This window comes from Neodiprion virginianus, chromosome 7, assembly GCF_021901495.1.
Source record: "Neodiprion virginianus isolate iyNeoVirg1 chromosome 7, iyNeoVirg1.1, whole genome shotgun sequence".
Classification (NCBI taxonomy): domain Eukaryota; kingdom Metazoa; phylum Arthropoda; class Insecta; order Hymenoptera; family Diprionidae; genus Neodiprion; species Neodiprion virginianus.
Window position 1 is genome coordinate 14,909,812 of NC_060883.1, and position 20,564 is coordinate 14,930,375.

Sequence of the window (20,564 nt, forward strand, 5' to 3'; positions counted from 1 at the left end):
CGCACCCGCCCTCCACCGAGCAAAACCCAGCCGGCCAATCATTCGTAGAGCACGCATCACGTGACATAGAGACGAAAGAGTGATGCGGGGGAGGCGGTATAAGCTAGGAGAAAATTTTCTCAAGAGCTCGCCAGCTTTCCGTTGCATACCCCACGCTAATATGGTTGGGGATGTGCAGGCTCGGACTTGCTCGCTATCAAGAGTCGTAAAACCCCAAAACTGCATGTGCACATACCATCCGGTGAAGAGCGGGCAAGATAAGATTTTTCTGACACCAAACACTGTTCGCCACTCGCTTTTCGTTGACCGATTTTTCCCACCACATGGCTCACGCTGCTTAACGACTCATAAAACCCAAAAATTTAGGGATGGCGGGAGGGGGACTGCGGACCCCGTCGCCTCTGACGTCATTTTTTACATGAATTTCATCTTCTCTGCAGAGTCGGGCGGGTGATAAAACCCAAAAATTTAGGGATGGCGGGGATGGGTAAAGGGTGGGCCCAGTTGCCTCTGACGTCATTTTATCCTCCGATATGCGCAGAACGCAGTGCGCACAGATCCCAAATTCTTGCGATCTATCGGCCTATATACATATAAGCTCAACGCATCCGATGCAGACTCGTCAGTCTTACACGATACGTGCAAGTCAAAAAAGTTATACAAAGTTCAGCTTATATCGATATATATAATAATCAATACGCCATTCTCTATGATATGTATGTTCGGTTTCAAATGAGCTACTATAACAAAGAAGCTGAGCCTTTGCTATCGAGGCGTGAATTTATAAACCAAGCTCCCCTTATCGTCATCGATTGCTCCAAGCAGAACGAAACATTGAAAACTGGACCTGTGGACATTCGATTGGAATTTGACGCTAGCACTACGTTCCCACCACACACTTCTGCCTACTGCATGATCTTGCATGATCGCATTGTTGAATATAATCCGATCAGTGGTACTGTTAAAAAATTGGTATAAGTCAATTTTGGAATAACAATATGTTTAATTAATATGGATATTGAAAATAATATGTATAATTTTACTCGTTAAAATTTAGAATAAGATAATTGAGAATACAATAAGAAAACTAAATGTAATTGGTGTTAAATAAAAAAATTGTTAAAAGCATTCAAAACACCATTTTAAACCTTCCTTCAGGGGTCATTTCCTGGAATTTTTTCAATAGATCGAGCGGGTTCTTACCCTATCTGATTTATGTGCGGCTTTCCGGCGCCAAACAAGTCTCGACAGGAATTATTTAGTGTGTGCGTGTGTGTGTGTGTGTGTGCGTGTGTGTGTGTGTGCGCGTGTGTGCGTGTGTGCGTCAAATCCTATGGGAATAGCCGCCGAAAATGACCGGGGGGGGGGGGGGGGGGGGGCGCGTGAGAGAGGGTGCGCCGTGAGTCCGGGGGGGGGGCTAGGGGGGAACTAGGGGGGAGCGCCGCCATCTTTGGATTAGAACTCTCATATATACACTACTTATGTGTTATAAAAATCTTGATAACTCATTTTAAATAAGTAATAGCATGCACTGAGTCGAGCAAAACATTTACAAGAATAAACAAGGCAGGTTGGAACCTGTCCGTGTGTCACTGCCACTCAGCTCGTACGCTCTCGTTCATCGAGTCGCGTGTTCGGCTGACAGTGGCGCGAAAACAAAGGACGGGCTACACTGTACCGTAAATTCAGATTAAATTGAGCTATTTGGTATAAAACAAATATGGTGGTTTGACAGTTAGTAGATGTATAGCGTCGAAGTATGAATGAAATTATTTTCTTTCGAACGAATTAGTGACCACCCCTCACGGGCATTCGGTTTCAAATACTTTTAAACAGCCCAGTGTATCGCGCTCGGCACGACGCAGCGCCTGATGAATAATAGAAAAAAAAAGTAGACTCCTTTCAGATTCCACTTGAAAAATTTACTAGTAATACAGAATTTAATAAGGAACCCGAAATTATTTTTTTTATAATTCGAAAACTTGTCATTAATGAGGTAAAAATCGTCAAATATTTGAATTGTTTATAAAAATTGGGATTTTCAATAATGTTCAACATTGCATTTTTTTTATAAAAGCTTATTCGTTCACCTTCCGAATGCACTGTAAATGATGTCTTTACGTCGAATAGAACCGGATATATCCGAGCTCCTTTTGGATCAAAATTGAATGATTGTCTTGTAACTTTCGAAAACAAACATAATTCGGACGAACACCAAAATGCGTGTCGATTCTTTTTACCTTTATTTCATGTGAAAAAAAGTATGGATAGTTTGAAAAAATACGAGGTCATTTTTTGATTGACGTGACGTAGAATTCCTTATACGTATGTTGATATAGATATACATTCTTCATATTTCAACGAAAATTATATTCACCGGCGTCCGTATTTCTACGCAATGCGATCACGTGACTGGTAATAGTCTAATAGCCGGTATTCATAGTCAGGTTCGATTTGCAGGACTGTCTTGAGGCAGCTGAAAGCATAGCTTGATCGGCTGAGAGCTGTTCCTAATACAGTCTCGAAAATAATACGTAACTATTTACGAATACCGGCCAGACGTCGTCACAGGTCATTTTAAATTGAAAATGCAACGAATAGCTGTGAACAAATTCATGATATAGCAACGAAAATATCATCAATCTCCCAGGTCTCACCACGTGGAGGTCGCTATCAAACAGAGACCCGCCTAACCCGTCCCTACCTCCCAACCATGATCGGGTTTGCACCAAACAAATACAGATAAAAGTAAAATTGAACTCGTTTAAACTTAATAAACATAATCACGAAATCTGTATGAGAAGGATCTCATAGAAATTAAATTGAAACAGTATAAGTGAAACATGACAGTAATCTTGATAAAGAAAATTGATATAACAAAGCATCGAGCATTGTATACATTACATGGCTAAATAAATTCTATAGAAAGCGCAAACTATGGAAAGTAGTACGGAAAGTAGAAACTATTCCTGTAATGAATAATCAGATATATAATTATAACGATATGATTAGCAAATTTTTAGCACAGTAATACATATAACTAACTAAACATAAATCACAGAAATATTGCACGTAAGCTATATACAAAGCTATTATATTTATGTACATATGTACATATATTTAGATTACAGTGTTTTGTCGTCTGTCGGTCGTGAATTTACTGTTTCTTACGCGCGGCCTTATCTGAGCTTCGATCATTTGAGGGGGTTCGCGGATTGAGCGTTGTCGGGCGCGTCTAGAATCTACGATTTCGGGTTACAAACAAAAGTAAAAGAAATCTGCTCATTTATTCTCCATTTTTTCGGTCCAGAATTTATCGTCACGTTTTATTTTATCAAAAATCAATCCCTTTGACGTCCAAACTATAAAATAGCACCACTTCCTATTCGTAATGTGTAGAAGACCTTGGACCTGATACATGTAATTATGAGAAAGCTCTAACTTGGCTTTTCCACCGATTATTTTCGTCTCAAATATTAATTCTGTATCCCAAAAATCTATCGAGCGAGCGCAGCGAGCGAGCAAAATTTTTAAATGTTCAAGCGAAATCCCACAAAAAGTACTGATATCCCCAAGAAGCACCTCTGTTGCAAAAACCTTTCGCCAAGTATATTAATTTGACAGCCACCCACAAAACAGCCACCTACAAAACTGTCATCAAATCAGATACTGCTGCCAAGTATAATTTATTTAGAAGCTAATGATGATTTTGATATACTATAACGACAAAAAAAAAAAATTGAAATCAAAATTGAAATTGAAAAAAAAAATAATTTTTATTGAAAAAAAAAAAATTGGAGATAGTGGTAAAGGCGGGCTTTTTTAAAACAAGCACAAGAAAATACAAGTCGAGCTATATCAATGTTGTAATGGCAATATAAGCATGGGCCCGCCAAGTATCAAAATTTATGTTTTTTTTTTAGAATTTCAATTTTGAATTCAATTTTTTTTTTTTTTTTTTGTCATCATTAGTTATAGTATATCAAAATCATCATTAGTTTCTAAATAAATTATACTTGGCAGTAGTATCTGATTTGATGACAGTTTTGTAGGTGGCTGATTTGTAAGTAATGTGTGCATGTATGATTACCCCAGAATTACGTCAAGTTTATTTCTAAAAACAAAACGCGCGTATTTTAGTGGCCTAATACGTACGCGCCGTATTTACTTTGTATGGAAAATTCTGCCAGGTACATTGTAATTTTACCTTGGATACTTAGGTAGTCACAATAAGTGATAAGAATATTCCTTATGATCGACAAAGTGTAAACACTCATGCTAATTGCCGAATATCGATTTCGATCATTTAACCTGAACACGTAACAAATTGATGACATATTTTAGCGACTAATGCAAACCGGGCTAGTACCACACGTCACAATGCATTCTAGTTTATATTTTCGTATGTATAAAAAAACTAGAGAATGAATGTATACTGCTATTATGAACAGCACTATCGGCTCTTGAAAGTACCTTCTTAAATTAAAGCCCTGCGATTGTTCGTACTCAAGTGATTGAATCTCGAAGTCGGAGAGGATGCGACATCAATCATATAAATAATTCGATTTACCTCATTTTTTCCTGAAATTTAGCCAAAATCTTTATGCCGGGTCGTTTCTTCTTCTCCAAAGACACATTCCCTCTCTTCTTAGCCATCGCGGGAATAAATACTGATTCGAAATAATAAAAAACACTGTAGAAAAACACAAGCAAAAATAAAAGCGCGGAACACTATCCACGTGCCGAGCGACGAGGATTCGATGGAGGGGAATTGTAGTGGGGGGTGTTGAGTCTACTCTCCTCGCCTGTAATTCGCATGGTCGCCCGCCAACGCAGTCGTGGCGCTAGCAGCCGCCCGCCTTTCGCGCGAAAATTTGCTGTTTTATGCTTCGTGATTTTCCTTCTCATTTCCTTATTTTTGAAGATACTTAGGTTCTTAGGGAGTCATTTTGAAGATAAAGAATAGATCTGTGTCGCCTTTTTCGCCGAATTGCGAAAAAAAATTCACTGTCCGCTGTGTTTCACTTCAAACATAACGTACTTTCAAGTACGTTTTACGCAAATCTGAAAGCGAAATCGAAAATTCGGCAAAAAAGGCGACACAGATCTATCCTTTACCTTCAAAATGACCCCCTAAGAACCTAATTATCTTCAAAAATGAGGAAATGAGAAGGAAAATCGTGAGTCTCTGTTTGCGCGCGCTCTTCGAGGCATAGGCAACGCCCTTAATCGTATTACGATTACGCTTAAGATTGAATCTTGAGCATGTACAATCTGGATTAAATGGACCAAATAGTATAATTTTTTTTTGTTTCAATCAGAAAAAAATTGCGTAATATTTGCCGGGACCCCCCCTCTCTCCAACGTAAGATTAGATGAGATTTGACTCGACCCCCTCCCCCCCTTAAACACCTCACGTAATTTATGGACGCCCCCAATGCCGTTACTTAAAAAATAAAAACAATGGATCAACAATTCAAAATTCGAATCCGAATGCTAACCTACAATGCAATTATTGTAAGCAAATAGGTCACATTATCCGAGATTGTAGAAAACGCGCTTATAATAATAGGAGGCGTGAAGGAGGCAATACAGAGACAAACAACGTCACTAATACACAAGCGGGAAACGCTCGAGCCTCCCCTCGAATAGACGCGACGACGGGAAACTCCGAGACCCAGCGTCAGGTAGCAGAGTAATAAAGTCCAATACAGAAAATAAAAATGCACCAGAAACCCGTAGTGCTGAATTTAATATCGGTTCAATATCCCCAAATCATAGATCACCATCAATAATTATAGAATCGAAAGATCTCAAACTCAAAAATGGAAAGTTTTTAGTAGATACAGGATCTCAATTAAATTTGATAAGAATAAGTGAATTGAAAAATCCAGAATCGATCGATGCCTCGATTACTTACGAACTTAATGGAGTCTCAAAAGTTGACTAACCAATGACATTAGGAAAAATTAAAATCAGGATTAATAATATTCTCGGAGAATTCAATGTAGTTTCACAAGATTTTCCATTAAATTATACAGGTATTATAGGATCAGAATTTATGCATGACAATGACGGAAAGATCGATTATCGAACAAAGTCCGTGACCCTAAACAAGATCAACATAACGTTCTCAGAAACAGAAAGCGTACTGCTGCTGGCCAGACAGAAAACCGCGATGTTTATTCGAGTCAAGAACACGGAAATTTTAGAGGGTTACGTACCGCGCTTAGATACGCAGGAAGGTATATTCATAGGCGAAACCGTTGTTTCAAATAATAATGGAATAGCTTATTTGTACGCGATTAACACACTGGATGAAGATGTTGAAATGGAAATTCCCGTAATTCCCTTGTACCCTTTCGATACAAGCGCAGACGAGGATCGTAATAGCATGAAATGTGAAACTTTAGAGCACGCAATAACTCGGACGCGAGGAAACCGCGCTAATGAAGTATTAAATTTATTGCGATTAGACCATTTGAACTCAGAAGAGCGTAAAGCAGTTGCTCTCTTAATCGATGAGTATGCTGACCTTTTTCACATCCCCGGAGAACCCCTGCGAGTTACTAACACATGCATGCACCGTATACTAACCACAGACGAGATACCCGTCAACACCAGACAGTACAGGCATCCTCCTTTTCAAAAGCCAGAAATTGAGAAACAGATTACAGATTTATTGAAATGAATATCATAGAACCATCAAATTCACCGTATAATTCACCACTATGGATTGTACCAAAGAAAGAAGATTCAAAAGGAAATAAACGATGGCGATTAGTTATCGATTATAGAAAATTAAATGAAAAAACGATTGGAGACGCATATCCATTACCTTTAATATCAGACATACTCGACCAACTAGGTGCAGCAAAATATTTTTCAATATTTGACTTAGCCTCAGGATTCCATCAAACCGCTATGCATCCAGACGATAAACATAAGACAGCATTCACAACACCCCACGGACATTATGAGTTCAACCGAATGCCTTTTGGACTGAAAAACGCACCAGCAACCTTTCAACGACTTATGGTCTTAGTTTTACGAGGTTTACAGGGAATAGCTTTATTCGTATACCTAGACGACATTGTAATTTATGCCCGATCACTTGAAGAGCATGCAACTAAGTTTATAAAGCTCGCCGAACGCTTAAGAAAAGCAAACTTGACGTTACAATCGGACAAGTGTGAATTTCTTAGAACAGAAGTGAAATATCTAGGGCATATTATATCAGCTGACGGAGTTGAACCAGATCCAAAAAAAATCGAAGCTGTAAAGAAATTTCCTGTTCCGAAAACCACGAAGAATGTTAAAGAATTTTTAGGACTATCCGGATATTATCGTAGATTTATTAAGAACTTTTCTAAAATCGCTAAGCCTTTGTCAGAATTAACTAGCAAAAATAAAAAATTTGAATGGGATTCTAATACGCATTTAGCTTTCTTAATCTTGCGCGATAAACTTTGTGAAGCACGTATACTACAATATCCTGATTTTTCGTCACAATTTATAGTTACAGCAGACGCATCTGGTTTCGCAGTAGGAGCCATTTTATCGCAAGGAAAGTCAGGCGGAGACGCGCCCGTCGCGTATGCTTCTAGAGTTTTGAACAAGCATGAAAGAAATTATTCGACAACTGAGAAGGAAATGGTGGCAATCGTTTATGCAATTAAAACTTCTAGACCATATCTCTATGGTAGACAATTTACATTGTTAACCGATCACAGACCGTTAGTATAGGTAAATTCTACGAATGACCCTACGTCACGTGTAATGAGATGGAGAGAACGTTTAAAAAAATTCCAGTATAAAATTCAGTATAAAGCGGGTAAAATAAATACAAACTCAGACGCGTTGTCGAGAAACCCCGTTGATATTGGAAAAAGGGACGTATATCCCATAAAATTTAAGTGGAGACGGTCAACAGACCCTGCTCTTAACGTAGCACCGGGTATAGCCAGACTACGGTCGTCATCTGACTCCGCTCAAAAGTTAACACAGAGAGACGCGAAGATTAGACGACGTTATGTAAGTAGTTCCTCCGAGAAAGGAAAAACTGTACAGGCAGATTACAATACCCAAGAAGCTGCAATGAGTACAGACGAGGAAGACATTTTAGGTTTTCCGAGCTCAGATAGAAATAAACATGTCGGAACCGCAGATTCTAAAAACGTGACAAACCCGAGAGGCGCACGATCGGACTCAAATTCCGACTATCGCAAAAATCGAACGATGGATAACAATAGGCCTGCGCAACCTATTGCCAGTCGTCTTAGATCTAAATTCGTAGACAAAAATACAAACTCACAGGAAACCGGTAAACAAAGGAAATTAAAAATCCTTAATAAAAAAAAAATCAAGTGCTAAACGCTTTACTCCATTCAGACATTGTTCTGAATACGAAGATTCATCATCGGATGAACTATCAGACTCCCCAGAAAATCAAAGAACCTTAGCTAGCAATAAATCGAATGAAAATCAACAATTTGCTATCATAGAAATAGAATCAGATTCTCAATCTTCATCTTCGATGGATGAAAGATCAAAGAAAAATCAATCTACGTTACTCCCAGATTATGTGGACTCTGAATCCTCATCACTGGATAGTGACGATTCTTATAAATTAAATCCAGTAAACCATAGAGCTAATAAAAGTAATATGGAATCGAGTGTACCTAGTCCGAGACAAAATACAGCTACAGTCGTCACAGAAAGCGGGCAATCTATAGCCTCACCCTCGACACCCACTCAAGAGCATACTTCAGCTACGATTTTTCGCACCCCTAAGATTGTATCCGTGCCAAGTGTTACTAATACACCGACACGTTCAGGAACACCTTCCACCAATAGGAAGAATAATTTTCAGAGAAGCTTAGCCAGAGATTTATTAAACAAACGTTCTTCTAAAACAGCTGAATGTACACCTTCACCATTACTTAGAACAAGACGTAAAACTATTACAGATAATTTGAAAGTAATAACAGACGCAGACGAAATTGCTCCATACCCTGTATCAAAAACAAACGACATAATTTCGAGACAAAAGAAATTTCATGACGAAATAGAATTGGACAAGGAATGTACAGGAAGACGCATTATAACTTCAGAAGTTGCATCAGCTTCAGAAAGCGAAGAAACTAATACAATCACAGTTCAGGCAGACGTACACCCCTTGCAAGAATCCATATGTGTAGACGAATCCTTCAGGACCACACAAAAGATGGACGTTGACGAGACGCTTCAAGATTTCAAACATGAAGCAATAAACATACCCTCAAGCGAAAGTGACGCTAGCGGCAAACAAAAGACAGAACAGTCACCAGTTCGACATTTTCCAGACGAACAGAAAAAGTAGACCGAGACCGTAAAACCGAGGACACTTGCGTCTAAACTAAACATCGAAGTTACAGAAATAATTATACCTAACAGTGGTGTAAACCATATGCCAGAACCCCGACGTACGACGAGACAACATAGACCGACATATGAATACGCATGTTACAAAGGCTTAGGAGGCCACCAAGGCACCCATGCAAGTAAACCTTCAAAACCGAAAGCCGTGAGAAACAAAACTAGCAGTCTAAAAATTAGAAAACAGGCAGTGGAAATTTCGCAGACTCCCAAGACTCCAATTTCACTTGAGAACGTTAACAAAGAATCTTCAAAAATAAATATAACTCCAGATCCTCAGAGTCAACGAAATCTAATATCGATAAATATTTCAAACGCTTTACCAGATCTAGATGCAATAGTAGAACTTAATGATCCACAGAATTTAGAAGATAAATCGATTGAAATAAGTAACTTAGACAACGTATCGGATATCACAGTATCTGATGATTCGCAAGCCTCAGTAGAATTACGAAGACAAGAACCTACTAATTTGATAGAAACTCGAGACAATTTAGAAATGGAAAAAGATAATTATCTATGCTTCATTTCCACTAACGGAATAGCACTAGGCGAGATAGGTAAATATTTAGATGAAAAAGGATACTTGAAAAACATTAAACCAGTTACAGAATATCAGATAGGATACATAATTATATTGGGAACACCAAAGAAACGAATAATTGCATTAGTTACTCAAGAACATGAACAAGATACACCTTTGGAAAATAACTATTACGATGCATTTGTAAATTTGAAACAGAATATGGAAGATTTGAATATTAAAACAGCAAGCATATCGCAAGGTAAAAGTGGAATCAACGATCTTGGATGGATTAAAATTAAAAATATCATTAGACTGGTATTCGCCGGAACACAAATTATCATAACGATCTGTAAAGACAAAATTATCATTCCACCTCCAGATATTAGACTCAGAATAATACAAGAAAATCACGAATCTCCGATCGCAGGACATAAAGGTATCACGAAAACGTATAACAGAATTTGACAGAAATATTTTTGGGATAATATGAAAAAGCAAATAGAAGATTTTATAAAGAAATGTGTCAGCTGTCAAAAGAAAAAACTAACGCGCATTAAAACTAAACAACCTATGGTTATAACAGACACATCTGCAGACGTATTTGACAAAGTAGCACTAGATATAGTCGGACCCTTCGAAACATCCCCAAACGGTTACAAGTATGTATTGACCATGCAAGACAATCTTTCGAAATTCAGTTCAGCAATACCGTTAGTAAATGCAACTGCTGAAGATATTGCCGATGCATTTGTGAAAAACTTCATCTGTAAATACGAATGTCCAAAAACAATATTAACAGATCAAGGAGCAGCATTCATTGGTCAAGTAATGAGACGAGTTGCAAAAGCATTCAAAATCACACAATTCAAGACTACAGCATTCCATTCTCAATCAAATGGTTCTTTAGAAAGAAGCCATCAAGTACTTGTAGATTATCTGAAACATTATTTAACGAATAGAGACTGGGACGAATGGTTGCCTCACGCGACATTTTCTTACAATACAAGCAGACACGAAGGGACAAACCACACCCCATTCGAGATAGTTTACGGACGGAACGCCCGCATGCCTTCAGAATTCCCACCCCTCGACGAAGCTCTGACCTATGACGATTACGTAAAGAACCTAATGCTTAAAACTATAGAAATTCGAAATACAGCACGCGAAAATTTAGAAAAAGCTAAAGCCAGATCGAAACAGTATTACGACAGAAAAATAAATCCAGTTGATTTCAAAATAGGACAAAGCATTTATCTAGTGAAAAATCAAAAGACAGGAAAGTTAGATGACAATTACAAGGGACCGTACAGAATCACAGAAGTATTTCCAGAAAAGAATGATATAGAAATAGAATTAGAGAAAAACAAACGTAAAATAATTCACTGTGACAGAGCAAAGATAGCTTATTAATCAAATTCAAATTTCAATTACTCGGATTGCTGATGAAGCATAACAATTTTTCAGGTAATCATGGACGCGAGCTTACGTAGATTGCTATTCATCGGAACACTCTTGATACTTGCCATGCCGCCAGGTAATAGCTTTGTAGCTTACGACTGTGGAGCACCATCGATGAACATTACAACATTATCGTTAATCAACATCAAAGAATGTAACATTCCGATTTCGAACCCAGTTGCAATAGATACAAGTATACAATTACTTCAGGTAGCCGAATTTTCAAGCGTCAAAGTAATCCAATGCAAGGTAGAAATCCATAGATCAGTATTCCATTGCGGCATGCACTCACACATATCAGCTGTCTCATATGGCGACATCGAATACATAGACGAAATATCCCTTGACGCATGCAGAGACCTACACTACGCACGCTCTTACCGAACTCATAGACAACTATTCACACAAATACGACTGAACTCAACGACATCGAGACCTATAGTCCTAGCCGGAGATGTAGACAACTCAGGGAATTGCAAAGGAGAACACTTTTCCGATCACTATGGAAGCTGGAACGATGTGGTAGCTTACGGACAAATTTTTATCACATTACAAGATTATGAAGCTACGGTAAATATACAGAGAAACGAAATAATTCTTAGATCCGGCGTACGATGTGAATATTCATCAGGGAATTGCATTGACGTAGAAGGCGGTAATACGTATTGGGACATAATCCAAGCAGACAGATGTAGTTTCGAAAAATATTCAGTTCTATATCAAGGTGCAGCTCAGAAAATTAAAGATAATACGATTGGGAAATATGGTCAAGAAATTTATTCAGTAACAACAAACGATATAACTTTTGCCTTATCAGTTCGCGGAACCTACCCCTTATGCGGATATAGATTAATTAAAACAGAACACCCTAAGCTTTTCATATTAGATAAAATGACCGGAAACTTTTTTACGAAAAATAACCGCATAACAGTAAGGAATATGGATATCTTTACATACGTAAATTCTAAACTAATTTATCTTGAAAGACACGTCAGAAATCAAATCATTGCTCTGTATAACGACGCCATACTGCAACAGTGCGAATTAGAAAATAAAGTATTACACACCGCGCTCTCAACAGCCCCACTAGCACCTGCAGAATTTGCATTCCATCTGATGAAACAACCAGGATATATCGCTTACATCGCAGGAGAAGTAGTACGTATAGCAAAATGCATACCAGTGGACGTTAGAACGAGAAAAACTAACGAATGCTATCAAGAACTTCCAATTTATAGAGGCAACGAAAGTTTATTTATGCTACCGAGAACTCACATTTTAGTAAAATCAGGAAATCAAATCGAATGTAACATATTTTTATCACCGATGTTCAACATCAACAATGCTTGGTACGGTACCTCACCTAATTTAATACCTGCAACAGCTCCCGACGAAATATCTACGAATACAAAGAAATCTTGGAAATACGTTACGCCAGAAAACCTCGCAACAGGCGGAATTTACTCGAACGAAGATCTAGAAAAATTGCGCGAAAATATAATGTTTCCAGTAGAAAAACCAGCCGTGTTAAATACAATAGCCCGAGAAGCAACAGGTCAAATCTCAGCTGATCACGGATTATCTGTTAATTCACTTATAGATAAGGAAGCAATCAAAAGATCTTTAGAAGAAGCTTGGGGAAAAGTTTACAATTTTTTTAATACTGTCGGAACATTCAGTGCAACCTTACTAGGGGCATGGATAACATTTAAAGGAATTAAGTTTTTAATCGACACTCTAGTTCACGGCCACGCGTTACACTCAGTTTACGGATGGAGCATATGGCTCATCGGCGCAATTTGGGATTCTGTCACAAACCTACTACTACACTTGAGCAAAAGATCGGGAGAAATTAGACAAACACGAGAACAAAATTCAGACGTAGAAATGCAAACAATCGAGATTACGAGCAATACAAATACCTTAGAAAATCAAAATAATATTGATGCACTCTCTAAACAGTCATCAAAATTAGAGCTGAACGAAACCTCGAAACAAACTCTACCGACACCAAGTGGTTCAGACGGAGGTCACTATATTTAAAACAAATAATAAAACCGTTACCTTGTACTTGCCACAAGACCATGAAGACAGGAGTCGATCAGGAATATTAGAACCAAATTCAATATATCAGGACAGAACTGACGAACAACCTTACACATAATAATTCGCTTTCTCTCAAAACTAAGACCTAAAAATAACCTACGTACTAACTTATAGACTACCAGGAGGGAAAGTAAGTTCCAACACGAACACGAACCAAGTACGATGAAATCAAAGGACTGTTTATTTATTCAAAAAAAAACACCCTTTTCTTCTCGAAAATTTTTTTTTTATAAATCTCAGTCGTATACCGACCACAGTCCCCTGGCTGAACGCCATGCTGGATGGAACCAGTCGTCGTGAGGACTGGGTTGCCCCCACCGGCCCTCCATCATCCATCTGATCCCGTAATGATCAATATAGTCATCATTTCCGATCCCCGGCACTTCGGCCAAACTCTCCAGATATGCGAGATCGGCCCGCAACGCGGCCCTTCGCAGCCGCCGCATCTTCATTTTCTCGATGCTGATAAACTAAAACAATCAAGATAAACCAAACTTAAAACCACACGGTACTCGAAAAACATTATTCGTAGACTAAACCTAGAACATAAACACAAATTCACGTTCAAATCACGAAATCTAAGATTGGTCTAAAACAAGCAAATAATCAAGATCGAAAAACTCGACAATAACAAAAAACTAAAACACCCAAAACTCACCTTCAGATCATCCACCGCGATCGACACCTGCGACGTTTCAACTTTTTTTTTGAATAAGTAAATTTCTCTCGACGAAACTCAAATCCAAATTTACGATAAACTCCTCAGGACCGACCCTTATATAAGCTCATAGACTAGATCCGACCAACCCCCCAGACGGAAACTGACCAATAACAAAAGATTAACCTTTTCCTACACCTCAAACAGTGACTCCACCCACGACAAAACCGAAAACACAGAAATTTATACTACAATCGGAAATATACAAATCTTTAGTTTACTTATATACAAAATAAATCAATCAATCTTATAGAATCGAACAACCTCAGATTACAAAAACATCCGAACTTATAGAATAATTATTACAATAGTTTCATTCGCCCGTTTTTCAATAATTATTTCTATACATATATCCCCGTAATTTATACATATAATGTTGGCTGTTTGGCCTCACTCGAGCAGCTCGCGCGTCTTCAACGAGTTCCCGAAGCTCCTCCAACGAGAACTAGCGTGTTGCTTCGGAAAAGCCTATAATTATCTCTTCCTCAGCCTCTTCATCCTCACCCCAATCAACGATTGCCCATTCGTCACCATCATCATCATCACTTGAATCATACTCGTGATGGGAATTAGATGCCATTTTTTCGAAATTGACTCGTGATGATAAATCTGTAAAAAGAGCAAACCGAAATGGAAAAGTTGATGCTGCTGCACTCACCATTTATATACATGATAAATCTCCAACTCGAAAAAGTTTCCACATATTCAAAATGAGTGATACGACGAAAGTATGGAAGATACTAAATTTTTATTTTAATGTTTTTTAATTTTAATGAATAATAGCCATCATCGTCAGCTCTATCGATGTCTCCCAGCATTTGATGGATTTAATCAATCTCATCAAGAAGCAATCTGAATCTGACGTGTACATCTTCACAACCGTCAAAATCATTAGCAAACTCCACCCGCCCCTCATCAATATCGTCGTCATTCCATACACCCTCCACGTCCGCTTCCCCCTCATCCTCCTCCTCCTCATCCTCCCCCTCCTCATCCTCCACATCAGTCGGTGATGGTGATGATTCTAAATGATGATGCTCGCCAGCCAAATTTCGCTCAAACTCGCGATCATCATCACCAGCACTGTTGTCAATACATGGCTTGGTGTCGATAATGAACGTATCGGCATCACTATCGATCATTTCATCATCATCCTCCTCCTCTTCGTAACCCACCTCTCTGCACACCCGCTTATAAGTCGGCGATCGCGGCGGTGAATTGGGTGGGGAGTCTGACGGTCCTCTTTTCCATTCAATCATTTTTTTTTTTTGTTACGATTCTAAAATTTTTCCAGAATTTTTATGGATATGAAAATAGGGAAGTAGTATAGGGGCACTTTGGGGCGTCACAATAAACCCCTTTCGCACCCCTCTCTAACGCCAGCCCCTCGCCAGGGAGTGACTTTGGGGCGCCTTCCCCTTCCCCCGCCGCCCCTCGCCAAGGAGTGACTTTGGGACGCATTCCCCTTTCCCCGCCGCCCCTCGCCGAGGAGTGACTTTGAGACGCCATCACCTTCCCCCGCCACCCCTCGTCCAGGAGGTATTTTATTCTAGAAGCTTCTCCGGGCGACCACCCCTTTCCCGCAACCCCTTGCCAAGGAGCGGTTTTTCCGCCTCGAAGCTCCGCAGCTCGTCAGCCCTTCGCCCGCGACCCCCTCGCCAAGTGGTGAATATCGTGTGGCGACCCCTTACCCCGGGTACCGTTGACCGCGAATCAGATTTCGGACTCTACGGGATGGCCTCTGGGCCTGTGCACTCTGACCATGGGACGATCTACTTCCCCTTACCCTGGTGCCCCTAGCCGTGCGGCAGATTCTGGGGCCACCTACCTACCTGCCCCGCTACCTCCGTTCACGAAGCGAACTCTGTGACTTGGACGTTTGGGGTTACAGGTCTTCCACCCCTCACTGACCTTACCCAGCCGTTAGTGTTTATCCTAAGGTTTACGTGTGCTTAGGAAATATAGACCTGATCACTCTCTCTCTCTCTTTCTTAATGTAAGACTATAGGAATACTTAGATGTACGAGGATGCGGGCGGGTGGCTGAGGAAACAGAACTCAATAATGAATTGCGTACAAAAATTAAATCTCATCCTCACAGGTTTATTCGTGTCACGTGCGGAGCGGTCTCGCACGCGACGACTTCACCCTCTTTGTTATTAACGAGGTTTATATTTAATTTTTACGTGGATTGGGAGGCGACGTCCTCTACAGGGCGTTCCGTGGGAAATGGTTTGAAGGATTTCAATTATTTTGTACCAATATTTTGAATGGAAGCAAGTAGAAATGTCTAATGAAATAACTAGAAGCAGCAAGGTTATAGACAAGGAAGCTTACAGTACGTTCTTATGCTACTCACGTTCTCGCTCTTTCGCACTCTCTCTCGCGGATTCTGCTTCGGCCTCGCAGGTGCCGAAGTTTACACCTTCACTCACTCACTTACGTACTACACGGCTTGATTAAGTTCGTGGCTTTGCGTATTGCGCTTAATTCTAACTTCACAGACTGATGTCGCGACGCGAGATGCTTGGACGACCGCGTATAGATTTAAAGGGAATTCTCTCTCTGATCGTCAGAGACCCAAGACTGATAACTCTTTACTCGACAGCTCTGAAGGAGCCTGATTCCGTAGATGTTGGTTTGATGCTGTCTCTAACGGGACTGACTTCGCTCGCTCGTCCGACACCCCTTGGAACGTCGGGCGGCGAGCGAGCTTTTTGCTGACTTTGCAATTTCGAACAAAGGCTCGCCTCGCAACGGTCATCCTCGAAGCGCGTGATTTCGCGCTCGCCTCATCCCGGTGTTGATTACACCCGGGATCTGGCGGGCGCGAAGACGCTGACGTTGCTGGCTGTCCAACTACGCCGTTGCACTTGGCTATACCACGAACTGATTATAATAAGATATTTTATATGGACTAACTAAAACTATGCTTCCTTGTCTCTAAAGATAATAATAATGAAAAATGATAATTGTTATGATCGGTAATATATTACAGTTTTGGGTAAATGTGCGGCGCTCGTGACATCCCTCCCCCCTTAGGTGTCGATGCCCTCATCGACTCGGTGCGCCGGGCCGACGGTGACACGGACACTGGAGGGTTGGCTCACAGCTGACCGCATATTTCATACATTCGGTATTTACATTGTTTGTGTGTTGCACATACGCTCTTTCATGACCCGCACACACACACACACAACACTTTTCTTTTTGTTTTCGTTTGGCTTTATCACTCACTTGTCACCACACTGCTGGCTCGTCGCTCGGTCGTCTTTGCGTCTCGCCAGCCGCGTCGCCCTTGTGAGCTTGGTCCTCAGGTCTCCTCAGACGGCCTTGGTGTTATTGTCTCCTTCCGTCTGTGCCGGCTCGGCCTGGAGGGTTGCGGGTGGAGTTTCCCACTGGATGAGGTCCTCGACGACCTCCGTTTCGTCCTCCAGGACGTCCGCGAGGTTCGCCGGAGATCCTGGCGTTGTGGGTGGAATCTCCCACTGGATGAGGTTCCCCTCTGCCGGTTCTTCTTCTTCTGCGGGTCCCAGGAGTTGCTCTATCTCCCTTTCCAGGGCGATCCAGCGACCCAGGATCCGCGTACGGACGGCGGGAATCATTGCCCTGGTCAACCTCCTGTAGTCTATCAAGAAGGGAGCCTCTTCTCCCCCCAAGATGACCAGGTGGTCGGTTTGGATTCCCTTGTCCTTGGTGTCCCGCCCGGTTTGTATTGCCTTTTCCTTGGTTGCGGGGGTATGGCGCCGTGAAGTCGTTGCCTGCACTGGCGCGTTCATCTTTGACGTTGGTCTTTCTTCTCGGGTTGCCTTAGGAGCTGCTTTCTTCTCGACGAGGAGGCGACCGAAAGCTTCCACGCAGTGGCCCGCGTGTAGGCCCGGCCTGTTTCCGACACTCTCGCCGCAGAGTGTGCAGGTCGAGCTCTTCGACCTCCGGCGCGAGAGGAAACGCTCCAAGTAGCATTCCTCCCAATGCTGGTTTCCTCCGCTTTTTCCGCAGGTCGGACAGGTGCCGCTCCTTAGCTTTTCCACTGCCTTAGTCATCGCTGCCGTCGTTGCCTTCGCCGTCGGAGGTAGCGCTGTCACCACCAGCTTCGGCGAAACGGTCGAAACCGCCGCTTCAGCCGGTGCTGGTTCGGGCGCTGTTGCTCTTGCTGGTGGTAGCTCTCGTACCGGCGCTGGTACTCGTACTGGTGGCCGGATCGCTATCTCGTACTTAGATAAGCACGAGAGCGCGTGAGCCATCCGTTCCTCTCCTGGTTGCTCCGTTTCACACAGTGGACAGGGGCTGAGGTCCGACCCATTCCCCTGATCCGCCCATTTCAGGTAGCAAGTTACCCAGTTTGGGCAACGCGTTAGGTTTTCGCGGCAGACCGCGCACTCCTTGGTTGCCTTCGCCCTGGCGAACGTGTTTAGGTAAACCGCGTCGGACATTTTCTTCTCGATTTTGAAAGGTGCTGAATTCTCTTTTAAAATTGCGACTGCTCGGGTCTAACTCCGGGAATCGAATGGCGTATCGTTAGGCCCTCTGGCTCTCCTTCCCTTTGGCGTGGTAGTGGGAGAAGTCTCGATGTTTCTGAGGGTGTTATTTTCCTAGTATGCCACCTCAGCCTCTTGCCGGGGAAGGGGGCAAGAAGACTCTCCTCCTCTTCCCTTGGGTTGACCCGTTGTTCTTTCCTTTTCCACTTCGTACCGTGTACGTAGGGCAATTTCTGGGGCCGCACTCGAGTTTCCGGCGCCGCCGTGGTCTCGACATGGGTCCTGTTTTGTCTGGGCGAGCTCGATATCTTCGTAATGTGTAGCAGGTGCCGTACGCTTCGGGCGTCCGCATGGCAACCCAATCCATTTAGCCACTTTGTAGATGTTGGCTCGCCATATGTAAGTAGCCAATATTATTCCAAGAAGGAGGTCCAGGGCAAACCCGGTCGTAAACAGGATGTGCTGTTCTTCCTTGTCACGGCGGTGGCCGCCGATTTCTGAGAGTCGCCGTTGTACGTCGTCCAGGGATTCGTCACCACGTGACATTCGCCATGCTGAGTTCTTCTCGGTATATTGCGACAGTATATTGCCTTGACCTGAGTTTTCTAATTTTTCCTCCAACGGTTTTCCGAAGCTGGGGGCAATTAGAGAAATATTCAGTGAAATTTCCGGCGCATAAAAGTATTGTTCACGACTCTCGTAAATCCGCATTCCAGTGAGGGAGGTACTTCGGGTGCGTCCAACACAGTCAGCGCTGAGGTGGAGTATCCCGGCACCTTTCAACATGGTTGAGACTTCCATTCTTGCTGGACAGAGTATGTGGATATGTTCTGATGCGTGTAACGAATAGAGCCATCCACCCTGGGAGGGTAGATGCTTCCAGAACGGGTCATCCGTCGTTTGTATCCTCACATCGCAGTGCCTATATGCGTCGATTGATGGGTTTATTAGCATCGCTACCTCGCATTGCTGTGACGTCGATACCCCACATAGCACAAGTACATCCTTAGGATATCTCGTGGACATCAGACTGGGATATTCTGGATATCCAGGGATCATCCCACGATATCCCACAATATCCCGTGGATGTCCTAGGGATATAAAAATGTCCGATCCCACAATATCTTCAGGATGTCCACGGTGGATAACTCACGACCTCCTGACAATATCTATAGGACGTCATAGGGATATCCTTTTAATGACCTTCCCGGAGCATCTGGGATTGGTTTGATTTGATATTTTCGGTAATAATTGTTACATCCTTTTTTCACTGGTATCTTTCTGGTGTAAAAAAGCCATGTAAAAAAGCAATGAAATTAAGCTCTGGTAGAAATTATGTTTCGACCCAGAAGCGGTCTCTTGTTAATATATAGGGACGAGGATAGCTAAAATTATTATTCATTGGTTTCAGCAAAAATAACAGAATACGATCATGTAATAAATGTATTATTTTTCGCATGTATCACTGTTATTCTTGCTGAAACCAATAGATAACAATTTCAGCTTTCAGAGCACCCTTCAGGGCCGAGACGTAACTACATGTACTGAAGTATAATTTCGATTATTGTGGCAGTTTCACACAAAACGAATATCAGCACATTTTCGGTATCACATATAACAATGTCTTCACGGAAAAATTTGATCAGACTTTCCAATTTTGGGCCTTCGTCAAGTCAATTTTTGACGTCATGGGTTTTTCGACACATGCAATGTTTCAAATATTATAGCATTTTGCGGTAAACGCGTGAATACTTATTTTGAATTGGTTGAGAAGCCAGGCTTCTTATTCGAATTGTTTTCGCAAACAATGATAATTTTTCAGGGTGAGTATTTTATGTGAAATGAAAGACAAGTTAATTATA

General features: G+C 41.4%; 1 protein-coding gene across 1 annotated transcript; it reads right to left on the minus strand.

The window, feature by feature from the left end:
* Positions 1 to 15,052: 15,052 nt before the first annotated feature.
* Positions 15,053 to 15,484, minus strand: LOC124309453 (protein bfr2-like). Its single transcript, XM_046773116.1, has one exon. The coding sequence runs from the start codon at positions 15,482 to 15,484 to the stop codon at positions 15,053 to 15,055; it is 432 nt and encodes a 143-aa protein (XP_046629072.1).
* Between the last annotated feature and the right edge of the window lie 5,080 nt (positions 15,485 to 20,564).

What these genes read in the sequence shown, in the direction of transcription:
- LOC124309453 (XM_046773116.1), bottom strand. Translation starts at nt 15,484, where the DNA reads ATGATTGAATGGAAAAGAGGACCGTCAGACTCCCCACCCAATTCACCG.